At 43.4% G+C, this 13,740-nt stretch overlaps 1 protein-coding gene across 4 annotated transcripts in view; it reads right to left on the reverse strand.

Annotated features, from left to right (window-relative positions):
• Positions 1–517: 517 nt before the first annotated feature.
• tbc1d14 (TBC1 domain family, member 14) overlaps positions 518–13,740 on the reverse strand; it is a 40,486-nt gene continuing 27,263 nt past the window's right edge. For all 4 annotated transcript variants that reach the window (XM_039823420.1, XM_039823419.1, XM_039823422.1 and 1 more), the window contains 11 exons: positions 13,526–13,650; positions 12,222–12,304; positions 11,379–11,496; positions 9,697–9,803; positions 7,808–7,888; positions 7,575–7,663; positions 7,392–7,463; positions 5,705–5,833; positions 4,595–4,704; positions 3,596–3,854; positions 518–3,231 (listed from right to left, as the gene is read on the reverse strand). In XM_039823420.1, the coding sequence (XP_039679354.1) occupies positions 3,175–3,231; positions 3,596–3,854; positions 4,595–4,704; positions 5,705–5,833; positions 7,392–7,463; positions 7,575–7,663; positions 7,808–7,888; positions 9,697–9,803; positions 11,379–11,496; positions 12,222–12,304; positions 13,526–13,650 (1,230 nt within the window). In that variant the 3' untranslated portion in view covers positions 518–3,174. The remainder of the gene's footprint in view (positions 3,232–3,595; positions 3,855–4,594; positions 4,705–5,704; positions 5,834–7,391; positions 7,464–7,574; positions 7,664–7,807; positions 7,889–9,696; positions 9,804–11,378; positions 11,497–12,221; positions 12,305–13,525; positions 13,651–13,740) is intronic.

The following is a 13,740-nucleotide window of genomic DNA, read 5'->3' on the forward strand; positions in this document are numbered from 1 at the left end:
GTTTCAAAATACTAAACTGTTAAATGTAAATTGAGGGGTCTTAATGGCTTTAAATACCTGGCGTTTATTCTAAAGAAGCTTATTTCATGCCATTTTTCTCCTAATTTAATGATTAAAAAATGAAAGAAAAAATAAATAAATGGGAGACCACAAACCAATGGGTGACGTCACCATGGCTACGTCCACTTCTATTATACAGGCTATGGGAGGGACACTGAATTAATGTGTCCACATGCAAAGATGAATATGTTTGATTACTGAAAATACAAATAAAAAGAGCTTCATTATTGGAAATCTCTAATACATACTTGAAGAAAAATATTAAATGCACAAATATTTTCAAAATTGACAAAGAAAAAATGGTGGCGTGCTCCTTTAAAGACTCTGTTCTCATATTAGTTTGTCTGTTACTTAGAGGTGACCAGAGGAAATGTGCTTTCACTTGCAATTTGCAGTTTGTTAAGGGGAGTTAAATGCATCCTTTTCCATCAAATGTGAACAAAGACACACGGAACTGTTCCTGGTTGAATATGTACAGCTCTTTATTTTAATAAAACCATTATTTATATACAGTTCAAGTGAGACAAAGTTGCATGGTAACCCTCTGCTGTCTCCATGTATGTCCACCAGTCCTCTACAGTACAACAGGTCTCTTAAAGAAGAAACACAACAAGACAATGCAAAAAGAAACAAAACCCAAGAAATTCTAGCATATTACACTGCTTTTATTCATATGTAGTTTGAATTTAGTTTCTGGTGGGATCATACGGTGACGTAGGTGTGTGTTTTGGGAAGGGGAGCAGGTAGTGTTTGTAGAGCTGGGAGGGCCAATTCAAACACGGACCAGCCTTGAATGTCACAACTAACCAGTAACTAACAGATGTCATTCTGAAAATGCCACTTAACACAAACACATGAAACACACACACACACACACACACACACACACTTTAACACTACTTAAGCACCAAAAAAAAAAAAAAAAAAAAATCAAAAGGATGACAAACAGACAACCTGTTTAAACCTGCGGCTGGTGACATAAAGTGGTGATGCGAGGCACAACTCAAAGGCTTACATGTCATGTGCAAAAAGCTTTATTGCAGAGTCCTGCGGTGTGTCACCACACTGGGGGAGTTGGGGGGGGGGGAGTGCATTGAGTAATCTGAAAGTGCGCTGCATGGTGCTGAGCTGATGCACACACACTGAAACACACAGAAAGTGCGTCTTTTAGCAGGCAGCATGAACCGGCCGAGATGACGATGACGATGATTTACAGAGGACAGGCGCTTCCTGTTTTTAAACGTGTTGTACTTCGGCTGTGGTCCAGGCACACAAAGACACTAGTCTAGCTTCAGTGGGAACGAGAGGCAAATACACATCACCAATGTTACAGAACAGGGTAAAGTCCAACAAACGGAAAGTCAGCAGCACAACACACATCTAATAACTCCTCAGACATTAACAGCTGATGAGATTTCTGCACTTATTTCATTTGATGAACAAGTCTGTGCAAAAGGTGCAACTCACAAAAAAGTTGGGATCAACAGTACGATGGTACTTCACTTGTTTTTATCGGATTATCAAGAAAAGCTGTGTAGCCTACTAACTTAACACTGTCTAGCCTATCTTAACTCATCAAAACTTGGCTGGGCAAAAAAAAAAAAAACCCCAACCAACATGTGCTGTAAATGCTGGCCCCGCCCACTGCTCAGGATGAAGTGACACATTAACCACAGCGTGAACACAAGCGTCACTGACGCAGACCAGCGGCCACAAAGCTGTAACCGGTGAGTTGCGGCCGAGGGCCAGGTGACCACTGACTGCGGAAATCAGACTCTGCGATGCAAACGCCACTTGAAAAACTAAAAAGGTGCCATCGGTTTTCCTACCACGGTCGATCTGTGAATCGGTCTCTCTTGCTTGAGATAAAAAGGCCGAGAGAAAACAGGCAGGAGAGGCTCAGCAACGACCCTTCATTCGACTCGAACAAGTCCCGTTTGTGTCCTTCTGATAAATATTAAATAAATACAACATTTTAAAGACGCCACACTCGCACCAAGAAGCGGAACACCAACCAGCTGAAATGTACCTCAGACGTTCAGGGCAAGGGGGGGGGGGTCCCTGTCTGACACTGTATGGTGCGTGTGTGTCTAACAGCAGTTCACCTCATGATTTACTCCAGTTTGATTGACATAAATATATTATAAAACTCTTTTTTTTCTACAGGCGGCGGATGACCGCTTTCCAGAGGGTCACAACAAATGCAGCAACGCGGCGCTCTCAGAGACACCCGATATAGTCTTCAGCGGGAACGTTGTGGGAATTTCCGGTTTTCTAGACTCAAAAGCCCGTTCCGAGACTGAGGGCTGGCTTCATGGAATGATTCAGGAGACAGATCTGTACCAAACTGGGAAACACCCCAAGGAAAAAGCACACTGAGGACAGAATCAAACGCAGAGGACAATGAAGGAATGACTGAAGTTCTGAGGGGGGAAGGTGCAGAAACAAATAGCTGAGATTCCGCCTAACATATTTAAAAACTCACATCAGCAGATTCGGACTCTGGAGATGCCTTTTAAAAAAGGACTTGACTATTTCTTTCCCTGACCCAAACCGTTTCGAGACTGGGGATTCACACGTATGGTTTTTGTCGCAGAAATAGCCACATTTAAAGAGAAGACGAGCAGAAGTGTAGCTAGAAAGAGCGCTGACAGCAGAGGAATTTCAAATCGAAGTTGAGGATTCGAGCAGTAACTGGTATCTGTGTGGGTCCCGCGGGTCCGTGGGTGGGAGTGTATGATACATTCTTCAGCCTCTGCCAGCTCCACTTCACAGTCCAGGCCTGGGCCTCTGAGCAGAGGGCAGGTGGTGGGAGATAAATAAGGCCTCGTATTCCTTTTCACACCGCTCACGTCTCACCGACAGACCCCACCCCCCCTCCCCCCGCCTCCCCTGTCCAGGGTGCTGGTTCCGGTTAAAGCGGTGACACGGCTCTGGGGAAGAGGTTTATCACAGCGGCTAAGACCCGATATGTCCCCCGTTGAAGTGAAACGTCTTTTCTCAGGTGCATGGGGCCGTCCCCGGGGGTGGAGGGGGGGTGGGGGGTGGAGGGGGGGTGGGGGGGTCGGTCTGCTCGAGTCTGGTAATGTGTGATGCTTTTCCTCTGATCTCAGCTCAGCGCTTCAGCACCGGGCTGCCTCGCTCCGGATCTTTCTGTAACGCCTGCAGGACCTGAGCAGACGGAGGGAGGTACGGTTAGAAAGGAAGAACCAGTAGGGTGGGGGTGGTGGGGGAGAATATCAATCGAATCAACAGAGTGAAAGCAGAAAATCCATGTTGTTGTTCTTTACAGATGAACTAAATGTCTGACTGACTGACTGACTGACTGACTGACTGACTGACTGACACGTGATGTGCATTCTTCTTAGAAAACAACTAGTTTCTAGAAATGTCTCCTGATCTATGGTCTCTAGAAGTTTATTATTCATCTCAGAAAATCTCAATACTAATCTCTATTCTTCTGGAATCACAATAAATGAAAATCGCAATACAAATCAAACCGGCACCCATGTATCGTGAAGCGGCAAGACCCTACCTGCGCCCACTTCCTGTTGCGGCTGGTCATGTGGATGGCGGCGATGTGCTGGAAGAGCTGCTCGGCGGGGATGTGGTCGGGCAGGCGCGTGAGGAACTGAGCCATGTGGATGAAGTCCATGGTGGTCAGGACGTCCTGGTAGAGGCGCAGCAGGCCCAGGCCCGTGCGGAACAGGAACTCCTCGTTGTCTCGGCAGAACACGTCCCACACCCGGCACGCCAGGTCCAACGGCAGAGACTTGCTGTACAGGGTGAAGATCCTGGGACACGGAAAAGATGATACAGTCACTCAATGCAAACAGATGCACAAAACATCTGCAACTGCATCTAGACACATTACTAAGCATTTCATAAGCTTTTTTTTAAGTTCTACGTCTGCTCAACAGTGGTGGAAGAAGTATTCAGATCCTTTACTTACGTAAAAGTACTAATACCACACTGTAAACAAAGTTAATGCCCTGCATTGAAAATGTTCCTCAAGTAAAAGTATGTAAGTATCATCAGGAAAATGTACTTAAAGTATTAGAAGTAAAAATCCTCCCATTGTAGAAAGAGTAAAGGATCCAACCAGTTGTGTGTTTAATGGTCTAATCATCTCCGCTGGACTTGTAGGCCGTCATACTGTTGGCTAGTTTACTTTAGAATAAAACATCAGATTTTATAAAACTACATGTGCAGAAATCTTAATCTGTAAAGTAACTAGTAACTAAAGCTGTAACAGATGAATGTAGTGGAGTAAAAAGTCCAATATTTCTCTCTGAAATGTAGCGGAGTAGAAGGAGAAAGTGGCATGAAAAGAAAAGACTCAAGTAAAGTACAAGTAGCTCAACATTTGTCCTTAAGTACAGTACTGGAGTAGATGTACTTAGTTACATTCCACCACTGCTTCTCAAGCATGGCGTTGCGTTTTAGTCTGTAGCTTCTTTGTCCTGTGCACCAGTGTGAGGTTCAGGTACCGGAGGAACCCACACGCCGTCAAAACATAAACACAGAAACTCACCAGTCGATCAAATAAATATCGGGGGTCAAGTTGTTTTTCTGGAAATGTGCAAAGAGCTTTGGTAGGTTTTCTTCAAAGAACACTTCAAATGCAGCAAAGTAAGTCAACATCTGCGGAGAGAGAGGAGAAGGTGGTCTTAGAGGTGACACACACAGAGAGAAACCACAGGATTGGGTTTAAGAAGCAAGGCAGCGAGCCGTCTGTGGGAGAGGACCAGTGATTTCTGTGGCGGCGATGTGTCAGAGATCTGTGTGTGGAAGGTTTTCATTAAAGCTGCGCTCACACACCCACTCACACCTCCACTTTAATGAGCTATTGTTGCATATGTTCCTGTGTATCGTTCCAATACGCACCGTGCACACTACTTTGCACTATTGCCTTTTGCACTTTACATCCCACTCCATGTGTACTTGTCTTGATATTAGGTCTCATTTGTATTTTTGTATATTATGTTGATATGTGCCTATATGGATATTGTTGTCTTTATTGTACAGTATGTGTCTATATTACTATTTGTCTACTGAATGTTTACTGCTACATGTCTATTTGTTGAATGTATAGAGTTAACACCTACCAAAGTCAAATTCCTTGTGTATGCAAGGACACTTGGCCAATAAAAGGGATTCTGTGAGGTTCCCTAAACAAAAAGGTATCGAGGGGTACTTTTGCCCTCGACTGGTAGGAGCTCGGTCTTATGCTGCCGTGGTCCCTTATGACGCTTCATTGGAAGTCTCCTTGTTAATCGATTTATAATTTTGAGGAAATAAAAAGACCAAATAATCTGGTTCCAACTTAATTATGATTATTTGCTTGTTTCCTGAGTCGTCTACAATTTCAAACTGAATATCTTTGGGTTTGTGACTGAATTTAAGAGGGGGTGTGCACACAACTACCTTGCTGCTTATACATATTGCTTCTAAAAAAAGGTCAAGAATTTACTTTCACACTCCCAAATATGTAAACCGTAAACCTAAACAATCTGATCTATTATGCAACCGAGTTGTAATGATTCTAAAGCCATGTGTGTAATGTGTACTTGCAGGCACTCATAAGTGTCTGTGTGTGTCTGTGTGTCTGTGTGTGTGTGTGTGTGTGTGTGTGTGTACTGACAAGGCTGTGGTCGACTCTGAAGAAGGCCATCTGACAGGGCTTGTTGAGCAGGTTGGCGAAAGCTATGAAGGCATCAGCTGTGTCCAGGTTCAGGATCAACACTGCTGCGATGAACGACATTCCCTGCACCTAAACACAACACGGAAAAAAAAAACCGTGGTCTTACTGTGGGCTTATGAAGCGTACACCTTGACATTTTTTGAAAGCGAGGGCAGAGAAGAGACACTGGCGGCAAGTTCACACCCCTGCTAAAGCTGAATTTTGCCCTACGCCCTCATTTTCACTGCTGATAAATTTAAGATGGAAAGCGAGACGAAGTGCTGACGCAGACAGCTGCAGAGAACCAAAACCTGTGTGTGTGTGTGTGTGTGTGTGTGTGTGTGTGTGTGTGTGTGTGTGTTTGAGATGGGTTGGGGTCAGTGCAGGAAGTCACAGTCATTTCTACCTATGCATACACAGCGTGGGACTGCAGTGAGGAGCAGCGAGCGGGGCAAACCGCAGCCTCTGCTCACATGCTGAGCACCATGTGGCTTTAAAGAAATAGACTGTAGTGCAAACACGGGTTCAATGCCAGAGCGCGGCATCAAAGAACATCCAACACGTATTTCATACCACTGGCTAATGAGAGTTTCATGCTGGACACCGATGATGTGGAAATTCAGAGAAATTGACCACAACCATCACCGTGAATCTGTCACTGACCGTAGTTCAGTCATGGGCATGTGATTTGTTATTAATAACGGCAATTAAAAATGTATACCTACCTGACAATATCTAATTTAAAACAGAATAAAGAACATAAATACTGACAAAAAATGTCCCTTGTGTGTTATTCTACTTCTAGATTAGTTTAGAGGCTGAGTGTTGAGGGTCAACCCTTACTCAGTGCTAAGCATAAGTGAATACACCCATGCTAAAGTTTACTAAAGAGAAGAATAAAAATAAATATATAAGTATATAAGTATAGACACCCCTATGTTAAATTCCTATAGAGGCAGGCAAATGTTTATTTTTAAAGGCCAGTTATTTCATGGATCCAGGATACTATGCTTCCTGATAAAGTTCCCTTGGCATTTGGAATTCAAATAGCCCCACATCATCACATAGCCTTCACCATACCTAGAGATTGGCATGGTTTTATTTCAGTTAGCCTAATAGCTGGTTTGATTTGCATAGAGAGATGATCTTATGGAAAGTACAGTACCCCATTCCAATCTCTAGGTATGGTGAAGGCTATGTGATGATGTGGGACTATTTAAATTCCAAAGGCCAAGGGAAGCATACTATCCTGGATCCATGAAATAACTGGCCTTTAAAAATAAAAATCTGCCTGCCTCTATAGGAATTTAACATAGGGGTGTGTATAATTATGCCCCTTGTATTAAGAACATTTATTTATTTACGATACATTATTCATTCACAAATAAAATTGGTGTCCTTAAAAGGTTGGATTTTTCCTATTTTTTTTTTAATTAAGGCATTAAGATCAATTTCCAAAAGATGATTTTTTTTATTCCTCTTTTTAGTCAACTTTAGCATGGGTGTATTCACTTAGCACTGTAGGTTTATACACTTGTGAGGCTAAGCAACTCTTAAAAAGATGCAGTAGACAAAGTGGCTTTAAAAAAAGATAAAGTACCAAATGTGCATATGTATCACAGCAGGATGTTATGTGTGTGGGACTTACGTAGCCAACGTCTGGCCGGTAACAAGTGTATGCTCCCAGAATGCTGTGCAGCACATCATGATATGGCCCGCCCTGATGATAGACAAAGAAATCATGAAGTCAATGGAGAACACACACACACACACAAACATTTTTTGTACAATTTACACATACAGTAAGTATGGCTGAGCTCCTCTCACTGACCTGCTGGAAGATACACAGTTGGGGGAAGGTTCTTGAAATGTCCAGCTTGATCAGCTCCAGGCTCGACTCCCGGTTTGACGAACCAGCATCTGGAAGACATCGCAAGACATTAAGAAACACAAAAGGAAATCAGTAACTTGTTCAGCCAAGATGACTGCAGTCACATCGCTTTGGGAGTCAATATGGCCAACAATATAGAAACAAGCCCTGAAGACTTTCTATTGTGTCCGTACCTTCCGCTTCAGTCTCTAAGGAAGGTGCTGGCGTGGTGCTCCACTTCTCTTTTGCCCGGGACAGACAGATGCTATACAGCTCTGCAGGGGACACATCACAGCACAATCAATATGAGAGAACACACTGAGTGGAGAACATGATGACTGGACCGAAACCACTTCAGGTGATAATAAAAGGATTCAGCTCTTCACGTTCCTCTCCAGCGGTAACACTGAAGGGGATTACAGTAAGGAGCTCTCCCTCCATTCTCAGGAGACATTTATTTTGTTGGGGTTTGCGGAATCTCCCAGCCTGGGCTTTGATCTGTGGCTGCCCTCTAGTGATGAGATGCTGGATCGATGAAATAACCTTTCTGAGACATGACATGGAGCTCTGCACCGGTGGCCCTGACAGTACACAGCACCGGCAGATTCATATAATAACTGCAACTGGCAACCACTGGCCATGCTTAACAGACTTGCAATGAGCAAGAGGAGAACAGCAGTCTACTGTAAAGATACATAGTATATATTTACACACGTGATTAAGCTGTACTTTTATTAGGATATGATTCTAATCTTTCACGATTCTGAATTGAGTCACAGATTCCAAAAATCCTTTTATGTTGATGGAACAGAAAAAAAGAAAGAAAAAGATGTTCTCACTCATAGTATTATTCTTTGTCTTACTTCCATTTTGGGGATAATCCGGCTCTAAGTTTTGGAGCTACAGTTCCTATAATTAAAAAGGCAACATTTACATTTTGGCAAAGTGGCACCATTGAAATCATGCTGAAACAGTCATTAGCAGTTCCTGTTTACAACATACCCAAGTCTCACTGACTTCCTTTGATAGTGAAGAAAACTTAAAAACACGATGACTTTCAGGCAAGTTCTGGAGTAACATGGGCTGCCTTTCGTCTAGGATTTCTACGCAGATTCATGGACGTTTACTTGCGATGGAAATCAGAGACAATAGAGGGGACATCCTCAGGAAGCACGAGTCGCACTGAATCGAAAAAATATGTGTATCATGTCGGTGTGTTTAGAATTCACCCCTAACTCGCTACAGTTCTGTCCCAAAAGGTAGTAGTAATAATCCCCACCACCGAGCAGTCGTATCCAAGAGTTTAGCTTTTCATTTGCATTAGAAGTAGTAGAGGAAGTAGTAGGCTGGCAGTACTGTAGCAGTAATGGAAGTACTAGCAGTAATAACCACAGTACCACTAGAAGTAGCAGACTTAGCAACAGTAGAGATGCTAGTATAAGCATTAGCAGCAGTAATGGAATACCGTCACTGAGCTGCTACTTATGAAAAGATGGACATCTTTGAAGGTGACTGAGCTGTGTGTGTGTGTGTGTGTGTGTGTGTGTGTGTGTGTGTGTGGAGCGATAATGCACAGGACTGTGCTCCATTTAAAAAGGCTGAGTGGACGAGCTCAGCAGTCAGCGAGCTCTTATCTCCAAGCAGCCTGTAGCACCAAGCAGCATGGGGAGAATTAATTTGCTGTGTGTGGCTGTGTGGCTGTGTGTGTGTGTGTGTGTGTGTGTGTGTATAATCTCCATCCAGAATTGAGAACTCATTGAAATGCTACTTGTTCCCTCTTGTACTGGGGGAATCATTGAACCATGCTCCTTAATGCACACACTCTCCCTTCCTATTCTAAATATCTCACTGCCTTATTAAATTAACACGGATACAAAGTGCTACACCCATCTGTGTGTGTGTGTGTGTGTGTGTGTGTGTGTGTGTGTGTGTGTGTGTGTGTGTGTGTGTGCATACTGGTGTGTTTTGAAGTGATGAACATAGAGCAGTCAGGTAAACGTGCAGCTCAGGACATGACAGTCACTCACAGGTTAAGTACAGTTACGGCAATAATGAGCCATCAATAACACACTCATGAGTGTACCGTGTGTGATGTTAAGCTCGTTGCCCACAGCCAGGCTCCACACTTTGCCTCTCACACTGGGGGGGATGCCCTGCCACCAGAGGTCTCTCACTCGTCGAGATGTACACCTGGAGGAAGGTGAAATGTGGGTTACATGTTGAAAGGACACCAGGGGGGCTGCTTAATAACTGGGTTCCATAGAGGAAACCATCGTTTACTGAGCAGAGTGACAAGGTGGCGGTCATTCCTTCCACTACTCCCGTCACTGGTTCTACGTAAAGGCTACGTACACACTGCTACGTTTGCATTTTTTTAAAACGGCATTTTGAAACAAAAACGATCTCCGTCCACACAGGGGTTTTAGCTCCAGTAGCAGAAACTAATCTCTGTCCATATTAACACGTCTGACAACGCATACTGTATCACATGACCATTTGTACACACTGGGCATGTGCGCGCCGGTGTAAACAGGAAGCAGACTGTCTGACGTTACTCTGCGGTTGAAAATCAACGATGCAGAAGTTAAAAAAATACAGAAAATACTTTGGAGAAAGAACAACAGTGGCGAAAAGTAAGAGCAGGGATTTATTGGCTTGGATTGGCGACGAGGTGGAACGGTTACTGACTTGCAGGAAATCGTCACAGGTCAGATTCGAACCCTGGACCTCTGCGTCGAGGCGTAAACCTCTCAGTGTATGTGCGCCTGTTCTACCCACTGAAACAACCTGGCCACAATAAGTACTAATCTTAGTCCAAGGTATTACACATGTACTGTAGGAGTGGTGATACTTATTTGCAATAATACATGGCTGTATGAAAGAGGCACTGACATTGATATCAATTCAAATCAACACGCAGGAATGAATATGTGCCAGCTGAGCTCGTAAAACCGGTTGTGTTTTGTTAATCTAATAATGAAATCACTATGTTTGCATACAATGTCCTTTCTCTGCAGTGCTCGTCTACAGCAGCCGTCCGGTATATGCTCCCCATGTGCTGCCGACGGTGACATCACAATGAATGCCAAAATGGCCGTGTTATGTTTTGATGCACTGTAAAGAAGACAGGCAATTAGTGTTCCCCATGTCGGCCTTAAGCTCCTAATATCTTATTTTACAGATGACTTAATGGATGACTGAGATATGAATAAATGTTATGCTCAGGGCAACGCACTTGAACATTCATTTCATATAATAAACTGTGCGCTTGGCCATCCAGTGCTAACTGTATGCCAACATATACTTTTAAAAAAGTAGGTTTAAAAAAAAAAAAAAAAACCTACACTAAGATGTACAGGCACTTAAAATGGTGCCATCAGGGTGATAACATCCTCATACGTTTGCCAAGATTTTTTAGTGCTAGTCATAAATTGATCAGTATCCGGCATTGATGGTGTATAAATTCCTGCCAATGTATCAGGCAGTGGTGGGGTATTATTAACACAAAGCTGCACATGCTACACGTCACTGTTTTGCAAGGGGTAATCGACAAATGTGATGATTTAAGTTTGATATTTTAGTGGAAAAGTCCAGGTCCAGTATAAAAAAATAAATAACCCAAAACAGTTAAGAATCTTTTTTGCGACAATTACAGACTTCTTTGATTAAATTCAGGTTTTAAAAATCAAGCTACAATTACAAAGCTTCCAGAGAAAAATACTTGGGAGTATTTCTTTCATTCTAAACTCAGTCGTTTGTACTCACGTTGTACTCCAGTTAGGTAAGATCTCTTGGTTCCAGATCTGGGCGGCTGTGCCGATGCTTTCCTCAAGCTTACACCGATCCTCCAGCTGCTTCCTTCTCTTCTGAGCCTCCTTCAACTCTACAGACAGAAGTGTGGAGAGAGGTGGTCACCATACAAGACAGAGGGAAGGTGAATAGAAGACGTGGAAAGTACAGCAAGTCGTTTTCACGTATAAACTCCGGACAATGCCAGCAGAATCCGGTCCCGACATAGTCCGCAGTTTCCCTTTGTCACATGTAGCGGATATCGTCTGTGTCAAGACGCGTTCTCACCTACTGGAAATACTTTGTTGTGGTTGTGGCGAGGGGTGGCGCTGGGTAGAGCCAAGTGGCACGACCTGACGCGGTTTACACTTCGTAAGTTGATCATGAACAACAACGAGTATCTTGTCTGTATCTTGACGTTGTCTGAAGACTTTGGCTTCAGCCTTCCCGACAGAAAGTGTTACTCTTCAGTTAGCCATTTTTGTTTGCGTCTTCGTGTAAGCGACCCTTCTTCTTCACCCTTGGATGTTTGCGCATGAAATGTCATCAACACGCCCACTCGCTCGCTGTGAATTCTCACACTTTGGGCGCAATCGGAGAACACACAACTTTTTACCAGGGAGCTGGCAGGGTAACTGAGGGGGCTTGGGCCCTGGGCTTGATGTCTGATCCAACTGATTCTGACATTTGCGTTGTCACATACAGCTCTGCCGGGTTATTGTCTAAATCATTTTAGGTTTGCAGTGCATGTGTGAAAGGGACTCTAGATTCAGAGTCGGTTCAGTAAGGAACCGCGATTACTTTGTCGAATGACCTCACCTCTCTTCTTGGCCTGGGCCACCATCTCTTCATACTGCTGTCTGTGTTTCTGTGCCTCCTCGGCTGGCTTGGCAGGCAGATTGCTGTAACACACATACATCAAACACAAGGAAATGGATTAGCAACTATGTGTTGCCTGCATTATTCATGTTGAGCAAGCTCGTGTGGTATAACAGTCCTCAAGGTCCATTTGGTAGCTTTTCTGGAGCTTTCATTCATCTCGCAACCCTAATGTGCTCAGATCATAATACACATTGTAAGAAAACTGGGCCATTAGTGCTGTTGAAGATCATGTCACATGAGTGAAAGCTCCAGAACAGCTACTAGACAACATAGAACTTTGTCAAACGGAAATACTAGTTTAAAAAAAAAATGTCTTTGCCTTTGTCATTTTATAACATGCTCATGCTCTGAATTTAGGTGACAGAAAGGAATTTTAGTACTTGTTTATTTACTGCAAATAGGATCTACTTTTACTCTTCTTACAATGAAATGTTGTATTGGGTCAGTAGAGGTTCATGTGATTCTAGAGGGTTTTCTGCTTCAGCATGCTAAATCTCAGTGTGGAATACTTGGGTCGTGTATGAATGACACATGATTCCAGTGCTTGTTCTTTCCAAAGCTAATTACACCTAAATTAAGTACTCTTCTTCTATTCTACAAGTACAGATACACGGTGCACTCCAATTTGACTAAGCCAATAACACTAGCACTTTTAAATATAAAGTATGTGCACTTTTCTTTCTTTCTTTTTTTACCAGTAGGGGGTGACAGTAAAGAAGGAAAAGAGGTGGGAGGTTGCATGCAGTGGCTGGACTCACAGTTTTGCCAGTCATGGTGAATAAACTTCCTTGTGTTTAACACAGGAAATCAGGCTAAATTATACTTTTGTTTTCATTCACCATGTTCTCAGAACAGAAGTGCTAATCTTGTCCAGCATATGTCTGGTCAGTCTGTATGCCTGTATGCATGTTAACAAAATGAAAAAAAATGCTAAAATAAAAAGCAGGGTAATGGAGCCAGTCTGAGGAGGGCCATTAAACTTTCAGCAGCACTTCTCTTTCACCGCCTGTGATACAAACAGGGACACAGGGAGAGCTGGAACAATACTGAATGGAGTGTAATGACAGAGGAAGGAGGACTGATAAAGAAGGAATGACGGGAAGATGAAGATAGGAAGACAACTGACTTGCTTTACTGTCCGATAAGTAAACTCCACTGGCAGTGAGAGAGAACGAAAAATGTGGGATAGTCTAAATATCCCGAAGACTGAAGACAGACAGTGTGTGTGTGCGTTTACATACGCAGGCCTGTCCTCCAGTATAAGTGCGGTGGTGGAGAGGGGCTCAAAGTCCAGGTTCTTCCTCACACTGTGCCTGGGAGATGTCGGGTTGCCAGGTCCAGCTCTGCCACTCTTTGTTTCATATTCCTGGCAACACAAACGCACATTCAGACACAGAAACTAGTTTGAATTACAACAGCGTTACAGGGAAACCAAGTTCTTTTTCTTTTCATGAGA

The sequence above is a fragment of the Perca fluviatilis genome, chromosome 14, assembly GCF_010015445.1.
Source record: "Perca fluviatilis chromosome 14, GENO_Pfluv_1.0, whole genome shotgun sequence".
NCBI lineage: Eukaryota > Metazoa > Chordata > Actinopteri > Perciformes > Percidae > Perca > Perca fluviatilis.